General features: G+C 39.4%; 1 protein-coding gene across 4 annotated transcripts; it reads right to left on the reverse strand.

Annotated features, from left to right (window-relative positions):
• Positions 1-762: 762 nt before the first annotated feature.
• On the reverse strand, positions 763-13,100 carry NECAP1 (NECAP endocytosis associated 1). Of its 4 annotated transcripts, none has more exons than XM_008683494.2 (8): positions 12,943-13,100; positions 7,083-7,183; positions 6,822-6,926; positions 6,057-6,138; positions 5,136-5,244; positions 4,881-5,049; positions 2,812-2,914; positions 763-2,477 (listed from the first exon to the last, which is right to left on the reverse strand). In XM_008683494.2, exons 1-8 carry the CDS (start codon positions 13,035-13,037, stop codon positions 2,429-2,431), a joined length of 813 nt encoding a protein of 270 aa, XP_008681716.1. In that variant the 5' UTR covers positions 13,038-13,100; the 3' UTR covers positions 763-2,428. The 4 variants fall into 4 exon arrangements, with proteins under 4 accessions (XP_008681716.1, XP_008681715.1, XP_008681718.1 ...); XM_008683493.2 differs by having other exon boundaries at positions 4,869-5,049; XM_008683496.2 differs by lacking the exons at positions 763-2,477; positions 2,812-2,914 and adding an exon at positions 3,006-3,381.
• Between the last annotated feature and the right edge of the window lie 8,018 nt (positions 13,101-21,118).

Raw genomic sequence — 21,118 nt, forward strand, 5'->3', positions numbered from 1 at the left:
ACTGCCTAGAAGGTTATCAGAACGGAGGAAGTAGAGTAATACAAGTTCACACTACAACTGTGAAGGTAGATACAAAAGCATTAACTGAGGGGACTGAGCTAAAAAAAAAAAAAAAAAATTGTCCATATTCTTCCCCAAATAAAACCTGAGGTTTATGATACACTTCTATCAATGACAGTGACTCACCACCTCGGTCGGTAATAAAGGCCATGGTTGGGAAAGCCGTCTAGGCCCTACTCTAGGAAAGCAAATGGAGGAGGTGCATCATAACCTCTGGAAGGAGCAGTGTGTTATTACTTTATTCACACACACACACACACACACACACACACACAGCAAGCACATGTATCTTTCTGATTCACCTTCTGTGAACATCACTGAATGAGAACTCCAAGATCCTTCTGGCTTCCACAGTCTATGGCTCTGACTTTTGTTCCATCTCTTAAACCGATTCCCCCCACTTATGCTGCTTATAGTTCTGGGATGTGAGAGGTGGCCTAGGTCATGAAGACAATCTGAAGCAAATGAAATGGACTATACCAGCAAATAAATAATTCATATCTGATCTCTGTAAGGATTGCTCTGTGGGTTTAGAACCATGAGGGCAGAAGTCTAACCTGAACTTAAAGGCCCTATTTCTTTCTATTACAAAGAGTAGTAGATGTAAAATGTCTGTTTATTACCTACTGGCCCATTTATATTGGGTCAGTTAAATTAAAAAGGCACTGAAATAGGCAAATTAAAAGATAAAGGACACACTACCTTTTTCCACATTTTTAATTACCATTATTGCACCAATACAGCATATGCTTTATATACATATATTTTAAATTTCAATTTTTCAGCAATTCAAATACATAATATATTATCATCTTGAGAATACAAAGAACACAACATGGAGGAAGATTGAGAAAATAGGTTCCCAGTAGTTAGTCACTAGTGATTCTACAGAACTTTCCATTTAGTGTTTTCTATTGGAATTTTAAAAGGTCCTGCCATGGCTCTGTAAGAAAAGAGCTGCCTGGAACAGGAGGCAATGAAAAAAAAATGGACCCAAAGTTAAAAAAGAGTCAGGAAGGAAATGCAGGAGAGAGAATATATTTTGAAACTAAATATAAGACTCCCTTCAGCCAGAGTGTACACGTCCAAAGAAGTGCTAAGGGAAGAAATGATATCCTCCCATTTCATCCTCAAAACTGCCCATTAACACACAAAATAGATAGTGCCCGTTCATCTAAGAAAGGGAACTCTCTTCACAGCATCGTAAAAGGAATGGTGGGGTAGAGGGAAGGGAAAGTGGTGGGAGAGCAACTTGCTTCTGAGATACACCGGGTGACGGTTTATCAAGGCCATCACTCGGGCAAACCTACCCCAGCTAGCGCCGTGGACTCTCCGACTTCCTTCACAGATGACGATGTAGGTAATAGCAGCTTTGTACTGAAGAGCTAGATGGACTGAAAAATAAATGTTTATGGAAAGGGGCCAGATACCCAGGCAGCAAGGCAATACGGGTACTGAAAGAGAGTTACATGCTTTCAACCCCTCTGCTCTACATATCCGGTTAAAAACTCTAAACCCTTCAACTTCAGGTCAAATAATGGGGCAAATACAAAGTAATGCCACACTTCAAATGCAGCAACTAGATGGAGCTGCAAGAAAGTAAACGCTTCTCTACAACATAACTTGGGAAACACGGCCCCTTGAACCTCCTTCATCCAAGAGACACCCACTGGTCAAAGATGTTGTACCATTCAGCAAACAAAAGAACAGGGAAAGTGCCACCAACAAAACCCTCTGAGCACAGGAAGAAACATGTAAACACATGAGAGGGTGACGGAGCTACACCTGGCACTGCATGTTCACTGGACAGGATAAGCCTGAAGGAGGATATGTAACACAGACCCCGGAAACAGGTCTTTCTTCATACCTATCCGTCTCAAAACTCTGAATTTGTAAACACTGAGGTCAGTCAGTCCATTTTTAGGGTCTTAGGTTAATGGAAAAGGAAATTTCAAGGTTTCTGTTTCCCCTGAAATTGCTAAATAGGGCACACAGGGTCATGAGATGATTCAGAAATAAGTTCAAGAGTTGAAAAGACGGAGAAAAATTTTACAGATGGTAGAGTTCATTTCCCCTGCAAAGAGACCTGGCCTCCTGAGCCCTGCATAGTCAGCCACAAGTATGGTAGAGCCATTATTCCCCTGCTTTAATAATGAACAGGAGATAAGAGATACTTTCTTGGCTGTACAGCAAGTAACAACATAGGGGAGTGACATAAACCAGCTTGAATGCAATGGAGAAGCTATGAAAAAGATTGTCCAGTAATTTTGGTTCTGGGGAGAGAAGGGGTTCCTAGCTTCCCTCACAGATTGGTGCCCTCAAGGTCATTTTTTCTTCAAGTCTGTCCTTAATGTCCTGCCAGTGCTATTCAGAACTGGACCCAGTTGGATGGCTGTGGTGCCTGGTTTGGAACAGAGCTGCAAGACAGGAGAACAGAGAGAAAGCCAAAGGAATTAGGATAGCTACTCCATTCTTCACATAATAGCTTCCAAGAAATTACTGCCCAGAATTTCTAAAACTGTACCTCACGGAAATTCTGCTTATCAAGGCCTGAAATATCCCACTCAAACTTCATCCTACAGCTTTCTTACCCCACCATCCCCAGCACTCCTCTACTTCCTTACCTAGAATTCCTGCCTAAGACTCTCTATGACCTGCAAATGCTCTGCTCTCCCAGGTCAAGATTTCATTTGACTGTAAGATATCCTCTGTACCTTGACTGAGAGTATGGTGGTCTCACTAGGCTCATACCTGGATGCAGTACTGAAGTCTCCCCACAAGTCATTGCTTGCAGAAACCGGAGCGGGTGCTGGTGTCGTGACGGGAGCAGGAGAATCCAAATCTAAAAGGATATCTGAATGCACAGTAAAGAGAACAGAAAAGGGAAACATAACAAAAATCTCAGAAATAAAAACTTATGCTCCCACAAAAATCTATACACAAATGTTCACTCCAGCTTTATTTGTAACAGCCAAAAACTGGAAACGACCCCAGACGTCTTTCCAGGGGTGACGGTTAAACACACTGTGGTACATCCACACCCAGCAATAAAGAAAAACTACCGATACACACAACTTGGATGAATCTCAAGGGAAGTATGCTGAGTGGAAAAAGCCAATCCTTAAAAGTTACGTACTCTATGATTCCATTTACATAACATTCATGAAGCGACAAAATAGAGATGGAGATTAGTGATTGCCTAGGGTTAGTGGGGGGGGGGGGGGGGTATGGGGCAGGATGCAGGAGGTAGGTGTGGTTATACGCGATCCTTGTACTGATGGAGCTGTTCTGTATCCTGACCATGGTGATGGATCCAGGAACCTACACGTGATAAAAGTGCAAAGAACTAAAAACATTCACACAAATGAGAACACATAAATCTGGGGAAATCTAAATAAGATCAGTAGAAGGTATGGATGTCAATTTCCCGGTGATATTTGACTTTGATTTTGCAAATGTTACCATTTAGGGGAACTGAGTAAAGGGTACACAGGATTTCGTTGTGTTATTTTTTACAACTACATGTGAATCTACAATTACCTTAAAAAACTCAATTCAAAAAAATTAACGTAAATCTTAGACATTATCCCCAGTGCCTTCTGGAGACACTTATGAAAAAAAAAGTAGGTTATAACCTTTTACCTCAAAATTCCAGAAAGAGAAAGTTTACTCTTAGCAATCAATGATATGAATGCTCTGCATCCCCATAATACAGCAAGTTAAACTAGAGATTCTAATACCTGCTTCCCTAATCTTCGGAAAACTCCTTTCCAAGTTCTAATGTTCTCATTCTTGAAATGGAAATAACTCTATCTATTCTTTTTCCCATCAGATAGTACAGAAGAGTGAAAATGTATTCACAAACCCAGATGCTGTCTAATTTTCTCCCAACTGCCTTTGTGAAGAAACAAAAAAGATTAAAAAATAACATTTACTGAATGGCTACAATGTTCCAGGGACTGTGCTAGGTGGTGTCACATCATTTCTCCTTTACAATCTTGGGGTAATTTTAAGTCTCCGTTTTACAGATAAGATATTGAGACAGGGGTGCCTGAGTGGCTTAGTTGGTTAAGCGCCTGCCTTCAGCTCAGGTCATGATCCCAGGGTCCTGGGATTGAGCTCCACATCAGGCTCCCTGCTCAGCAGAGAGTCTGCTTCTCTCTCTCCCTCTGCCCCTCCCCCCATGCCTGCTTGCTCTCTCTTTTAAATGAAATCTTTTTTTTTTTTAAGATTTTATTTATTTATTTGACAGAAAGCGAGCGAGCGAGCACCAAGTAGAGGGAGTGGGAGGCAGAGGGAGAGGGAGAAGCAGACTCCCCACCGAGCAGAGACCTCAATGTGGGGCTCAATCCCAGGACCCCGGGATCATGACCTGAGCCAAAAGCAGACGCTTAACTAACTGAGCCACCCAGGCACCCCTTAAATAAAATCTTAAAAAAAAAAAAAAAAAGGCTATTGAGCCAAAAAACTGTAAGTAATGTTACCAAATATATTCATATATAAAATAGCAGAGCTTTGACCAAAATCTTATTCCATCTGACTGTCAGACCTACTAGCATCTAACCAAGGTACAATGAAGAAAACAGTTTTTAATATCTACTCATTTTCTGACAAAGAACCTACCAAATACCATGACTCTCAGTTCACTAGAAAAGCTTTAATTCCTTACTAGAGGCTGCCAGCATCCCCTTGTCAGTACCAAGTGCCATTTAATAGCAAAAACATCAACACACTCCTTGGCAAGCAGGTGCTACCCAATTAAAACCTAAAATATGATGATTTCTCAAAGTTAAAAGTAATAGATTTACCAGCATCACTACCTCCATGGTTAGATTTTGGAATGGGTGGTGGAGTGACATGATTGCTGATGGCAACGGAGGACGGTGGGGGAATAGTGACTTTGCCTCCAGGTGGGGGTGGGAGCAAGCTTAGGCCCCCAGTCCCTGTAGTCTTGGGCTTAGAAGCACCTCCTTTCTTAGTTGTAATGTTCTACAAAGAGAAAACAGAGAAGATAAAGAAAAAGTCACAAGCTTATTATAGAAATATAGGGAGTGGGAGAAAGAAACCATACTTACCCCAATACTCAACTTGATGGTCTGTCCTTCCTTGAAGCCCAGATCCAACTTGGGACGATTGTTCATGTCTTGAGATTCTTTGGAAATCTCAGATTCCTGCTTTACCCACCTTCGGTAAAAGAGTAAATTATCTTAATCTGGGATTAACTGAAAGCAGAGTCTGACACACAAACATGAATGTAACTAACTTATGTGGAACAGATTCCAGAAAGTAGAGTGAGGAACATGAAGAATGAGGAAGGAAAGGAAGAAAAGCCACAAAAGAGGGTAACAGGGTTCAACAGCACTGAGGAATACGTATTTAACTTGTCCCTCCAAAGGAGGCCATTTAGCTGCCAATTCCCATCCTCCATGGTTGAGGGCTGCCCCTGAGGGATGTTAATTCCTCAGTCCTTCCAGGCTGCATATGTGTGCCAACTGAGTGGACTTCCATAATTTCGGAGTGAGGCAGAAAAGCAGAGTTATGCCTATGCCTGCCTTGAAGTAGGACGCTGACAGTACGCACGGTGCTGTGCACCACAGCTGTGCCAAAACCAGGCAGGTGGGCCGAAGAAATGTTGAAACAGGCATAAAATAGGTCAGCTACACAAAGTAACAAAACGGGCACACAACTCCCCACTTATCTCCCATACAGTCCTGCTATTATTGTATGCCTCCCTCAGCCACTTAAAAGCAAGTGCCAATTCCCCACAGACATAAGCAAAAACATCTCAAAATACTGTACAAGGCGCCAAAAACATATTCCAAGCTATAAGGAAAGGACAGAGCGGATACAAAGATAAGGTAAGGAAACAGCAAATGGGAAGATTCAAATTCATAATGAACTAGTTTATCAAATACAGAAACCAGGATGTAAAAGAGATTGTGCCCATTCAACTGAAAAGGAGCACTTCCAAAACCGTTTAACACAGTTTCACTCACTTGAAGTGATCTTGCAAGGAGACATTAAAGTCAAAGGCATCACCCCGATCTGTGAAGCCAATGCCAATGAAAGCACTACGCCCTGCGAAAGAGACAGGAATACTCAGAATAAGAAGTGTCCCTTAGGGACAATTCCACCCAGTGAAAACTAACAGTTACCTTAACTAGATCAAGGCTGTGAATGTGAAACATTTTCTCACAGTCCAGGGGTCTACACACAGAACCCAAGGGCCAAATGCTACCATCCCTTGTCTTTGTAAGTAACATTTTACTGTAACACAGATACACCAATTTGTTTACATCTTATCTATGGCTGCTTTCATACTACATCAGCAGAATTAAGTAGCTACAATAGAGAACAAAAATCTAAAATATTTACTATCTCCGAACAGAAAAAGTTTAACAACTCTGATACAGACTATGGAGAAAAGATGGAGAATGACTGCCCTAGACACAGATGATTTAAGACAGTCCCACCAAAACCTACCACAAACAATGAATGAATGGGCAATATGTGTTAATTCTTTGGTTAGCTAGACATTTTATTTATGTCTACCTATTAATCATGATGTCTTGAACTTGTGTTCACGTCTATTACAAATAACATGTTAATCCTTGTCCTTTAGCAACTATAGTTAACTACGGAGAAAGGACAGGAAAAATTTAGTAAACTGGAGTAAGATAAATGCAATGAGGACACAGTTTCATTGAAGTGCATTACCTATTTTCCTAATCTCATCCCATTCAAAATCCCAGATTCCTTACCAGTACCATCCTGGATCCGGATTACAAAGTAGCGGCTGGAATCTGTTACTGTCTCCACAGCAATACCAGGATATTGTTCTACTGGTGCCTGAGCAAAGAGCTCCCCTGACAGGTAAGAAAAAGACTTCTTTGAGCAAAGAAAGCAAAAATCTAAAACTCCAGTTAACAAGTATTTCCACTCCAGTCCCCAACTTAAATGTACTTAAAAAATGCATGAAACTTATACTAGTAATATGTTAGAGAGTCACCAGAACAGACTACCTGAAACTTTATCCTCAAGTTTGATATAAGCGATCTTCCCTTTTGAAGTGATTCGGAGGCGACCAGTCCAATCGGGCTGGTCTAATTTCCAGTCAGATGCCCTAGGATAGGAAAATAGGAAGTCTCAGGTCCATGTCTTTAATTACTAAAAACTACACAGAATCACTTGCCGTATTTCTGTTTCGCTGTCCTGGGTTGCTTATTCTTTCTTTTCTTTCTTTTTCTTTTTTTCAAATATTTAATTAATTTATTTATTTGACAGAGAGACAGCCAGCAAGAGAGGGAACACAGCAGGGGGAGTGGAAGAGGAAGAAGCAGGCTCCAGGCAGAGGAGCCTGATGCGGGGCTCGATCCCAGGACCCCAGGATCACGCCCTGAGCTGAAGGCACACACTTAATGACTAAGCCACCCAGGTGCCCCATGGGTTGCTTATTCTTTCTACCTAATTAAATAATCAATAAGAATAACTCATGATCCCCTCTACATAGATGCCTCATTATTACATATAGCCCAAAGCAAACAAATCCTTACTATGTAAGGATTATACAATAAACATCAATAAAAACATGTGAAGTAACAATATAGGCAATTTTTAAAAATTACCATGATACTATTTCCATACCGTAGATAATAATTTATATAATAGTATTTTACTGATCAGGTAACAACTCTACTAAATGAATTATACTGGGTAAGAGAAGCCTTCCCAAATCCCTAAATTCTCATCATCTTTCATTGAATTCAACCAATATTTACAGAGCGTGTATTAAGTCACAGGCACTGTTCTAGTGCTTGGGATACAGCAGTGAATGAACAAAACAAAGACTCCTACCCTTATGAGGTTTACATTATAATAGAAAACAGATAATAAAAATAAACATAAAAAATAAGCAAAATAATTAGTATCTCAGAAGATAAGTGCTAAAGTAAAAAGAAAATGCAGAGGCAGAAAAGGGAAATTGGAAGGGTAGTGGGAGAGTAAACAGGTTGCAGCGTTCAAGAAGATGGCTGCGGAGACCTTATTAACTTGGTGAAATGTGAGCAAAAATGTAAAGGAAGCAAGAAAGTTATTCATGCAGATATTGGAAGAAGGGGGCTATTCCAGGATTAGAACAATTAGTGCAAAGGTGCTGAGGTGGGAGTCCGTCTGGAACGTTTGCCCTCAAAAAAAGGAAGCCACTGCAGTGAGAATAAAATAAATTTAGAGATGAAGTGGGAGAGATAACAGAGGGCCAAATTTTATAGGCCTTGTAACAACTTTGGCTTTGACTCTGAGTGAAGGAGAAGCCATTACAGGTTTTAAGCAGAGGTGAAACATGATCTTCCTTTTATTTTGTTTTAAGAGAGTAGTTATTTTCTTAAAGACTTATTTATTTATTTGAGAGAGAAAGAGAGGGAGGGAGAGAATCTCAAGCAGAGACCCCCTGCTGAGTGTGGAGCCAGACACAGGGCTTGATCCCACGACCCTGAGATGATCACGACCTGAGCCAAAATCAAGAGCTGGATGCTTAACCTACTGAGCCTCCCGGTAGCCCAATCTTCTTTTTATTGTAAAAGGATTACTGTCTGTTGTGTGCAGAAGCAAGGTAGGGATGTAAGTGCTGAAGCATGGGAATTAGTTAAGAGACTAGCACAGTAATCTAGGAGTCATGATGGTGACTAGGAAGAGAGAGCAGCTGATGAAGTGGCTAGATTCTGGATATATTTAAAGTAAACAAGCAGGACTTTCTAATGGATTTAATATGAGGTAGAAGGAAAGAGAGAAGTCAAGGATGACTGAAGATTTTAGCCTGAGCAAAGGAGCTGCCAATAACTGAGCTAGAAAGGCTAGAGGTAGAGCATGTCTGGGAAGAAAGATCAGGAATTCAGTTTTGAATATGCAGAGTTTGAGATGTCAAACAGATTTTCACGCAAAGATACAGAGAAGGCATTTGAATATGAGTCTGGAGTTTAGGAAAGACATGTGGGCTAGAAATACCAACGTCCATGGAAACATTACAAAATACTGAATACCTACAATCTGTATGATAAATGAATTTGAATGAAATCTAAGACATTATTTAAATATGACCAATTTTACAAAGCAATGCATTTGTGATTTTGTTTTGTCAGCGTGTGGAAAAGAGAGGGCAAAGTAAAAGTTATTAATAACTCATCCTGGGACACCTGGCTGGCTCATTCAGTAGAGCATGTGACTCTCGATTTCAGGGTTGTGAGTTCAAGGCCCACCTTGGGTGCAGAGATTACTTAAAAATAAAATTGTATGGGGCGCCTGGGTGGCTCAGTCGTTAAGCGTCTGCCTTTGGCTCAGGGCGTGATCCCAGCGTCCTGGGATCTGGGATCGAGCCCGCATCGGGCCTGCCTCCTCCTCTCCCACTCCCCCTACTTGTGTTCCTTCTCTCGCTGGCTGTCTCTCTGTCAAATAAATAAATAAAGTCTTAAAAAAATAATAAAGTAAAATAAATAAAATAAAATAAAATTGTAAAAACAAAACAAAACTCCATCCCTTAGAAACCTGAAGACGAATACTTGCAAGTTAGAAAGGTAACAATAAGGTATATCTAAATAAAAATAAGTTTAACAAAATGGTAAGCAAAAGGTGGAAAGGAGAAAACGAAAATTAGCACAGGTTTTGAACAGGATTTCTAAGACAAATCTTTGTCATGTCCTCCTCTCTTGATACCCTGCCTCAAGACGCTCAAGTACTTGAATCTGATACAGACTACAACGCTCTAAAAGGGCCCTGTATTTTAATTTGTTTTAAATGAGTCATTACTTCTATCATGCCCCCATGAGCTAAACATAGTGTACTGAATATAATAGGGACAAACTTACTAGATGTGTTTCCTGGGACACGTTCCTTGCGTGTCTAGTGGCCAATATTTAACACATTCTCAGTAAGTGAATGGACATTCCCAGCAGCAGTTTCCCTCAGCCCTGAGCCTTAGTTCCTTTCCCACTCCCAAACCTGGCCTGAGGAACTCCTGGTTTTGCTGGTCTTCCGAACTGACTTCACAAATCTTCATTTACCTCAGTAAGAAATCCTTACAGCCACCATATGGAATAGGCACGAAAAGCCTATCATCTCTAAGTGAAGAACAGTAACACAGTAAGTAATAATGCCTAATTTCAAAGTCCAGCATTCTTCTAACTACATTAAAACAGACTATTAAGTTTACTATTGATTTAGCTGAGGAGGAGGGCAGTGATGAATATAAAAACAGTTTTATAGGTTGGAAAAGTATGTCTTAATCATTTATAACTTTCTTATCGACCTAAATTGTCAGTGAAAGCCTGAGAAGCAACAGCTCACACTAGGTGAATCAAAGTCATTCATTCTCTCTAATCTTATTAGTCACTCAAACCTAGTATTCCCCCTGCTTCCTAAAAAGCCCAGTTTTTCTTTAAATGGCAGCCTAAAGAAGTAGTCACGTTCATAATGTAAAATGGATTCTGTAAATAAGAAGATCAGGCAGACAAAAAGACATAAAAGTAATATTTATCAAGCATCTATTACATGACAAGCATTACACCCATTCTTATGAAAACTAAGTGAGAGGATATTGCAAGGTAAGTAGTATTATATCCATTTTTACAAATGAGGAAACCACAGTTCAAAAGAGTTAAGTGTCAGGGTGCCTGGGTTGGCCCAGTTGGTTAAGTGTCTGCCTTTGGCTCGGGTCATGATCCCAGGGTCCTGGGATCTAGCCCTGAGTCGGGCTCCCCGCTCAGTGGGGAGTCTGCTTCTCCTTCTCCCTCTGCTGCTTCCCCTGCTTGTGTGCTCTCTCATTCTCTCAAATAAATAAAATCTTTAAAGAAAAAAAAAAGAGTTAAGTGTCTTGCCAAAAGCAAATAAATGGGAATCTCGATGCAAACTTAGTGTAGCTCTCTTCATTCACTATAGTAAGAGTGGCTAATGATAAAATGCCTTTTGGGGGATAAGAAACGTCAATAAGCATGGAAAACATAGATAAGAAAAAGAGGAAAACTGGGAAACTTTTGATGGCTCAGTGCTGTTAACAGACATAAGGATAAAAGGCTATAGATAAACTAGGAAGAGACGGCAGAGAATGCAGATGGGTGAGCGAAGGAAGGTCTTTTAAAAAAACCCTAAAGCAGAAGAAAAAGAAGAGAACCCCACTTTATGGTGTATCATATCCTTTAGGAAGTCTTAACTACTAAAGCTGGAAATCATGCGCTATTTCACCTTATTTAATAGTTCAAGCAATGCTAACTTATGTGATTAAGTGTAATCTACTAATTTCTTCCATGCTTACAGAGTGCCCACTATATGCCAGACACTGTACTAGACCCTGGTACTATAAAATTAGAAAAGACCGCAAGTTGTTCATAACTAGTCTAGAGAAACAGATCAAGCAATCAATAACAATACAGAAGGCAGAGCACTCACTCACTATGATTGAGATAAGCATAGGTGTTATGGAAACACACACAGAACATACCAAAGCCGTTCTGGAAGGGTCAAGGGGGGCTTTGCAAGGAAGGTGATGTCTCAGCTGAGTCACACATCTTACTTACCTGTAACTACCATCAAAAGGCATGTGTATTCGTATTCACAGTCAACTTGGAGTCTGACTGAAAGACTGGAGTTAGGACTACCTCTTTGCCAAAAAGTACAACCTACAGGGTCTAATACACAGGTCAGCAAGCATAAAGATACTGATTCATGATGAATGAACCTCCAGTAAGGAGGCAAAATAATGGACACAGAAGGAGGACAACAGCCAAAGTAATAATAAGTGCCAAGAGGAAAATCTTGATGGTGATGTGGGTCAGAGAACAACACTAAGAACAGGATCTTACATATTTACATGCTGCTTTACTGTTTCCTAAATTCTTTCACATTTATTATATTATTTCATTTAATCCTGCAAAAACTTCTGTGAGGTACATAACTAGAGCAGGTTTTACTATCATTAACTTCTTTTTTCCTATTTCACAGATGAGAAAACTAAGACTTGGAAAGGTTAAGAGATTGGTCCCAAATCATATAGCTGTTGTCAGGGGTAATACTCATATTTTCTTAACATGTAACCCAGTTAACATGTTAACCCTTTCCACTACCTGACTTCATGACTTCTTACAGCATCCTCAGAACCTCACCCTTATTGGATTACAAGGTGATTAGTTAGCCCTACAGAGAAAATGCTGCATTAACTCTGGAGAGAAAAAGCTATGGGAGAGGTTAAGGGGGGGATTGAAAATACTATGTAATTATCAAGAAAATGTACTGAAAAGAAACAATGGACAACCACTGGAAAACCTATAATCATAAGCTTTACCCATTAGCAAAAGAACTGAAAAGAAAGCCAAATGGTGGATGATATTTGGTAGCAAGACTGACAACAGCACAGAAGATAAACTGTATCACCTACAGAATGGCCAATACAACGACCACCCACAAAAGCGCACGGGGTACTGGAAATGTGTATGAGAGGGTGGACGGGAGGGGATTTCGACAAGGTTCACAAACTGAAGGACGCAGGAAAAAAACGAACTAAAGGTGACTGGCAACGGAGCAGGCACAACTGGATGTGGATGATGGGGAGCAGATGGGTAACCCAGAGGGGCCCAAGGGAGGAGGGGTGGGAGGACGCAGACGGTAGTGGGTTTTTTGGTGGGTTTTTTTTTTTTTTTTTTTTAAGCGGCGGATAACCAGGATGGCATTCCACAGCGAGGAAAGAACAGGAGGGCAGGGCGGTTAACAACGCAGGTGGGGAGGCTAGCAAGGTGACAACCCAGAGGTGGCAGTGGCAAGGGACTCGCAGCGTGCTACCCGAGGAGGAAACTGTCATCCCCGACCCGGTATGCGTGTACTGCAGTGCCTCGGGGTTAGTACCTGTAACCGCGGTTAGAGGCCCGGGGAGGAATCCGGTAGACGCTAACGTCTGGCTTCACACACAGAACAGACTCGTACTCCAACTCCGCCGCCATCTTGGCTCTGCACTCCGCGCCACCGGGGGCGGGACGTAGGGACCGGCGCGAACGCGCGGGGGTGGGAAGTTGGGCTGAGCACAACTTCCGTTTACGCTTCTTCCGCGCGATTTTAGTTTGGTTTCTGAGGTTAACCTCCGGAGATTCGGGTTGGGGAAGCCATATTGAAACCTGGAAACCGTGAAGCTGCGCAGTTCGCCATCTTGGGTAATGGCAAAACGGCCTTTCCAGAGAGTGACCCGCGTTATGGAAATCTCCATTCCCGAAAGGTGATTGGGGAAAGCGCCATCTTGCTGCTGGCAGGTACCCGCAGCGCTTAGAGAGGAAAACCGACTTGAAACCTGGAGAATTTTTTTCTGACAAAAAACGCTTTTTTTTAAATGATTTTTTATTATATTATGTTAGTCACCATACAGTACATCCCCGGTTTGCGATGTAAGGCTCGATGATTCATTAGTTGTGTATAACACCCAGTGCACCATGCAATACGTGCCCTCCTTACTACCCATCACCGGTCTATCCCATTCCCCCACCCCCCTCCCCTCTGAAGCCCTCAGTTTGTTTCTCATAGTTCATAGTCTCTCATAAAAACCACTTTTTAACCATAGTTTCCCAGCAGAAAAGGAGTATCTGCCTGTTGGTAATCTCGAACCAAGTACCTACAGTAAATATACGATCCAGTCGTAGGCACGGTGGATTTTAATCCTCCAGCGTCTAAATGTTAAAAATGCCAGCCTGACTAGTTGCCTAATAGCACCTTTTAATCTCGGATTTTACAGAACAGCACCTGTTGAAAGTTTGCCGCACTTTCAGTGTGCATTCTGGTTATCTTTTTGGAAAATGTGAACATCTTAAACTCTTAAATGGGACCAACTCGATTACTGATAAATTTCGCAAAGACTAATGAGCATTATTTAATGCCCAGTTTGCTCCAAATCCTATTGTAATGATAAATCCTACTGAACTCTTTCCATAAATATGTTTGTACACTTCACATGTAAACTTGCCATAACACTATCACTTTGAACCAATTTAATTAGCAGGGATAGATGTCAAAACCAAGTTAGGAACTGAAGTCTGTCGGAATACAATAGCAGTGGTCTGCGCCCCTTCATTATACTGACAGGTTGAAAACCTCTTTAATAATAGTCTACCTGGCAAAGTGATATTCTTAAAATTCAAAAAGACTTAACGATATATATCCCTGGCAAGGATGTGGGAAATTGGCTACTCTCATACACTGGTACTCAGAATGTACATTGATATAACATTTTGAAGGGAAATTTCTCAGAATTGATCAAAATGTTGTATATAACTTTTAATTTAGTAAAACCACTAACAGGTATTTTAGAGACATTATTTTTTTTTTAAGATTTTACTTATTTTGAGAGAGTAAGGGGGAAGAGAGTGAGCCTGAGCACACAAGGGGAGGGGCAGAGGGAGAGAGAACCTCAAGCAAACTCCACCCTGAGAAGGGAGCCAGACACCTGGCTCCAGCTCACCACCTGAAATCATGACCTGAGCAGAAGTCAAGAGTCAGACTCTTAACCAACCGAGTATCTATAACGTGGAATGCCTGGGTGGCTCAGTTGCTTAAGTGTCTTTCGGCTGAGGTCATGATCCTAGGATCCTGGGATCCAGTCCTGCATTGGGCACCCTGCTCAGCAGGGAGTCTGCTTCTCCCTGTACCCCTCCCCCCTGCTTGTGCTTCCTCCCCCACCTCACACTTTCTCTCTCAAATAAATAAATACATAAAATCTTTAAAAATGTATATATAACATAAGAAGTATTTTAAAATATACCTTGTTATTAAGGCCATAGGAAAAGATCCATGATAAAAACCAAAAAGAAAGCCAATAAACTTTCACTTAAAATTTCAGTAGTCCTCAACTACTTCTGATTCCAGAATTGTCCGTGTTCTTCATAGTCTTCATTACTTTTTCTTTAACCTGTAAAATAGTGACCAGTGGGTCAAGATGTTCTACTAGGTGCTGAAATCAGTTTTGTGGATTGAGAACAATAACATAAAATAGAACAGAACAGGGGCGCCTGGGTGGCTCAGTCGTTAAGTGTCTGCCTTCGGTTCAGGGCGTGATCCCAGAGTCCTGGGATCGAGCCCCACATCAGGCTCCTCCACTGGGAGCCTGCTTCTTCGTCTCCCACTTCCCCTGCTTGTGTTCCCTCTCTCGCTGTCTGTCTCTCTCTCTGTCAAATAAATAAATAAAATCTTTAAAAATAAATAAATAAAATAAAATAAAATAGAACAGAACAGAATACAATAAAAATGACAAACTGCCATCAAATTTAATAGGGTTATCATTTTGGGAAAACTTTGTTTCAAGTATATATATATGTGCATTGGGTTCAAATAAAAAATGTGTTTTTACCGTGGGTAAATTTCACTCATATGTGGAATTTAAGAAACAAAACAAATGAACAAAGGGAAAAGAGAGAGAGAGGCAAACCCAGAAACAGATTCTGAACTATAAAGAATGAAGAAAGAGTAAGAATTTCATATACTAAGATTATTATGTACATTGTACTCTGAATTTTGAAAGAGTCATCTTACAAACTCTCCACTGTCTGTACAATAAATTTTAATTTTCTTAGCTAGATGATTCTTCATAATCTTGCCCCAACCTTTCTTTTCAGGGTCACGTAAAGCCACTTTTCTCACGCCATCTTTCTCTCACTCCCAACGTTTTCTCTAACTTAATCACATCGCTGTAATTTTCCAAACACACCATCTTTGTTCGTGTTGAACATATTTGCACAGACTGAAATGTCCTTCCCATTCATTCCTTGGTAAAATGCCTTCAGATGTAAGTTAAATATCAATTTATCTGGGAAGTTTTTCTCAACTTCCCTAAACCCCGCTCTATGCTCTCACAGCATTATTTATAATTAGGTTTTAATTCTTATCACATTGCGTTCAACTGTTAATAGGTACAAAGGCAAGAAACATGTTTGTGTTTACCCAGTATCCATTACAGTTTTTAGAATGTAGTAAGAACACCATACTCTTTTATTCTGTTAAATGAATGATCGTTTCTGTCCATCTGTACTGGGATAATTTGTTCTTTCCCAGTCAAAAAAATGCTAAATGTCTTGGCTGGAATTCACCTCTGTGCACCAGTAGGGGGTAGCAGCTACACAATTCAAAAGTTCTGGACCAAAGACTAGATTAACTGTCCCAGAAATCAAGCTAATTTTCTCCTATGTGTGATTTTCCAAGTGTATGTGATTTGACAGAGTTCAACACAATCACTTCTGTTAGAAATGACGGGTCCCTCATGCATCTCATATTTTAACTACTTTTAGATATATTTTTAAAATGAAAATAAAAGTCAAGTTTTCTTGATTTTTTTTCTGCCAGTAACATATTTTTTAGTTCTTTATTCTTTGTGCACATACAAAAAGCTGTTTATCACAGGGTTTTCAATTCTGATTTACCTTTGCTCAGGGTACTGTTATCTATCATGAAATCGTACTTGTTAAAGTATAATTGTTCTAAGTCCTAGGGTTGCTACAAATGCAATGATAAAAATTGTATTTCAATCATAGTTTATTAATCTTCCTTACTTAGAATGGACCTAGTGACCTTGTGGTTGAAATCTTGCAATTTACATATGACAGACTTGAATCCCAGACTTATTAAATCGTTTGTCCAAAGACACAATTGGTGAAGTCAGGATTGGAAGCTCATGTCTCATGATTTACAAATTAACATTCTCTTCACCACACCACACTATTTAATAAAGAAGCACCCAAGATACTGGTACAGAAATAGTATGCTTGTGTAGTTTTGAACACACATCAATTTTTTTCACATAATATAAACCATAAAAATAACTTCACAAGTGCAAAAAATATTGGGATATTTACTGCAGAATTTTTGTAATTAGAAAATGGAAATAATCTAAATGTCCATCAATCTGGAATTGATCCATTCTATAAATAAATAAACTATGGTACAGCTATCAATGAAGTACTATGTACCTATTAAACATTGAGATTGCTCTATATGCTCAGATATGAAAAGTTACATTAATGAGTGAAAAACTGCAAGGTACAAAAAAAATATAATATTAGGTCATTTCCATAAAAAAATAAATATGAGGGTGCCTGGCTATTTCAGTCAGTAGAGCATGCAACTCTTGATCTTGAGATCATGGGTTCAAGCTCCATGTTGGATCTAGAACTTACTTTAAAATAAATAAATAAATAAATAAATAAATAAATAAATAAATAAATAAATAAAATCAATCTAGACTTCATAGGCATAAAATAATTATGGAACTATAGCCAAGATACTTAACAGGGACTGTTATTTCTGGTAAGTGGAAAGGGTAAAGAAAGGGAAACTCTTTTTCATTTTATACCCTTCTTTATGCTACTCTTGTAATAATGAACTTGTAACAGTAAATGCATATAAAATTTCAATACATGAAAATAAAACTACGTATTGCTTTTGAAGTCATACATATGTAATAAAAGTATAAAAGCAATTAGGGGGGAACGTGGTTATCTCTGGTGAAAGAGAGAGAGAGATAAAAGATTTGGAGAAGGAGTATATATCTTTTAAAAGTATCTGAAGTAAATATAGCATAATATTAAAACCTTAACAAAACTGATTAGTCACAACTTGATAAAGCTGATGCTAATTCTATTTTATATACACTTACTTGCCTGTTTTAAATATGTCATCACAATAAAATAAAGAATGGGAGCCCAAGAGGTAAAAATTTTAGAGTAAGTAATGAAAAAATGACTTGGTAAATTACCGAGTTATGTAAGCGAGCTGCAGAGTTATATATACATAATTTAAAGTGAGTAACATAATATAATAAAAAACATTGAAAAAAATAAAGTGAGTATCGCAATGCTCACACACACACTCGCATACTCCACATATACTTACATATACATAGAAAAATTTTGGAAAGGATACATTTAATAGCAATCACCTCTTGGGAAATGCACTTGGGAAAAGGAGAAGTAGAAAAAGAATTTTCGCTTTTGCTTTAAGCATGTCTGCATTTAATTAATTGAATTAAAAAAATTTTTTTAATGTCTGTATTTGATCTTTGCAATGAGCACATATTAGTTGTATAATTCAAAAATGAACACTTTTTAAAGTTAGAAACACCGTACTGGTTTTACAATGATTTCATGACATTTTAGTTAAATAGTAAATAAAGTCAGTCATTGACCTAAATCTACCTCTTCCTCCTCCTTGCTTCCCAGTGTGGTCCTGCAGCTATGGGGTCAGGTTAAACTGGCCCGATTTGTGAATTTGACAATCTAAATCTGAGAGGTCATGAATTCTAACTTTGTCGAATTGATTTACTCTATATCATGCCTGACACAGGGTGTGTTCAATCAATATCTACAGTTAAAATGATGGTGATCTAGAGGCCTACAGGGGGGGAAACCAAGCAATTATTTACAGAATTTAAGATCAAAGCCACCTTAGCATTTGTGGAGAAAACTCTACCGGGTCCTACAACCCTGAAAAACAAAGGATACGTCTCACTTGAAGATGCTCACTTGAAGTTCCAAATGAGAACTCCTGACTTAGGATCCTATTTTCTGACTTAAGAAAAATATCTGTTTCTCCCTAGGTGTTCAAGCCTTAACAGCTACAGAACATGGATAATGATTTGGTCCCAGGGAAGTCTGCAGCAATAACTCATCCTTTGAGAACCTCCACTTCATCTCAAGGCCATGAGGCATGTGGCAGATGTGGGATGTAATTAGGAAAAGGATCAGACGTGGCAGCTAAATATGTCTGATTTTCCTCCCAACTCTGTCATCTCATACTGCACCACCAAATGTAAATCCAACAGAAGCCATTTCTAATCCCTACTATAGTTACTAGAGTCTGTAGATGATTTTCTAAGGAAATAGTTGATTTCCAGGCTAATCTCCTTAAGTAGTGAAGGGTTTTGGAAGACATTTCTCATGACACAGATAGTCAAAAATTTTAAAAATTGGTCCATATCCAATGTTGGCCAGGATGTGGGGCAATGGAACTGGTGGGAATTTGGCTGTTTCTAGTAAAGTTGAATGTGGTCGTACCAGGAGTTCTCCACTGGAGTGAACAACTCCTGCATATGTTCACTGGGTGCAAACATACAACCAGGGGCTGGACATTATTAGGAAAAATGCACAAGAACATTATCGCAACATCATTTACCATTTATGACAGCAAGACATTGGAAATAAGTGTCCATCGTTAGAACAAATCAACTGGGGTATATTCGTATAAGAGGATAGTGTAATCAGTGAACATGAATGAACTACTCACTATGTGCAGCAAAAGGGATAGATCACAAAAACAGAATGTTGATTGGGGGGAAAAGTAAGTTAACAAAAGAAGTAACAAGATCGTCCATTTGGGCAATATTCAAAAATGAACAAATCTGAAATTGTATGATTTTGGGAAATGCATTTAGGGGGCAAAGCCATTTTCAAAATGAAGGGAAATGATAAACACAAAATGCCCAGTTGTGGATATTGGGGGTGAGGGGAGAGGAGGAAGATTAGGGTGGGCACAGAGTAATACTGGTGGCATTCTACTTTTAAAACTGGATGAAAAAAATTGAATGATAAACTCAAGGTAGTCATTTTGTTGTTATTTAAAATGTACATATTCATTACAGACTCTTCCAAATGTATTATATACCTCACAACACATTTAAAAGGTGATATGTGAAGCAGCTAAGTTGTTAGTTACTGATTTCAACAATAAACGTTCCGTATAACAACAATAGTGGTATTAAATGATATATAGCACCTTTAAAATTACAAAATGCAGGGTACCTGGGTGGGCCAGTTGATTAAGCATACAAATCTTTATTTCAGTGCCTGTCATGATCTCAAGGTCGTGGGATGGAGCCCTGGATTGGGCTCCTCTCTCATTTCGGAGTCTACTTAAGGATTCTCTTCCTCTCCCTCTACCACTCCCCCTGCTCACATGCTCTCTCTCTTTCTAAAATAAATAATTTTTTTTTAAATTACAAAATGCTTTCACATGCACTATCTCATTTATTTCTCACAACAGTGTTGGCTGGTTAGTAGTATTATCCCCACTTTCATCAAAAATATGCTGAGATATGGGAAAATCTATTGATTTGCTCATTTAATATTTAAATGTCAGGAAAAGAACACCTTACATTTCTGATACCAACACAATAGCTGCCTATAATTTATATTTAAATGTTTGCATGTATTCTTAATAATACTGTGTGTATGGCTGAATTATAGTAATGACTAACAATTATTGAATACTGACTACTATTCTACATGCTTACGTGCATTGTATCATTAATCCTCACAACAGATAGGCACTGTTATTATCGTGCTTGTTTTACAGGTGAGGAAACTGACACAGTGTGATTAACTAACTTCTCTACTGTTAACGACTGGCAAACATGGATCTAAACGTCTCCAAGATCAGGTCCTTCACCAGCATGCAACTCTGCCACCATAATTCTTTCTTTCTTTCTTTTTTTTTTTTTTTAAAGGAGAGAGACGGGGGAGGGAGGGGCAGAGGGAGAGGGAGAAAGAGAATCTTAAGCAGGCTCCATGCTCAGCGTGAGCCGGACGCAGAGCTTGATCTCACAACCCTGAGATCACGACCTGAGCTGAAATCAAGAGTCAGATGCTTAACCAACTGAGCTACCCCGGCGCCCCTGCCTCAGTAATTTTTCCTCTCCCTCCAACATCTCCATCCAGTTAATGCGCAGAAGACGCAAGACTTTTAGCAATTCTAGTAGATCCTCGTTATTCGTAAATTCTGTATTTGTGAATTTGCCTATTTGCTTAAATTTATTTGTAATGTCAAGATCAATATTCCCCAAACTTTCCACAGTCATTCTTGGACACACGGAGTGGCAGAAAATTTGACTCACTGGAAACGCACATATATAGCTGAGATTGGACAAGGTAGTGTTGTACCTTCTTGTTTCACCTCTCGTATTTTATTTTTTTAAGATTTTATTTTTATTTGATCATAACCTGAGCCGAAGGCAGACACTTAACTGACTGAGCCACCCAGGCGCCCCTCACCTCTCATA

Source organism: Ursus maritimus, unplaced genomic scaffold (assembly GCF_017311325.1).
Source record: "Ursus maritimus isolate PB19 unplaced genomic scaffold, ASM1731132v1 scaffold_26, whole genome shotgun sequence".
Classification (NCBI taxonomy): Eukaryota; Metazoa; Chordata; class Mammalia; order Carnivora; family Ursidae; genus Ursus; species Ursus maritimus.

Bases quoted from the DNA above. Each gene is read 5' to 3' on its own strand.
- NECAP1 (XM_008683493.2), bottom strand. From the start codon at position 13,037: ATGGCGGCGGAGTTGGAGTACGAGTCTGTTCTGTGTGTGAAGCCAGAC. The intron at 5,245-6,056 runs GTGAGTGAAACT...CTTTTACCGAAG, and splicing joins TCCTTGCAAGATCACTTCAA to GTGGGTAAAGCAGGAATCTG. The intron at 2,915-4,868 runs GTAAATCTATTA...CTGTGCATTCAG, and splicing joins CCATGGAGGTAGTGATGCTG to ATATCCTTTTAGATTTGGAT.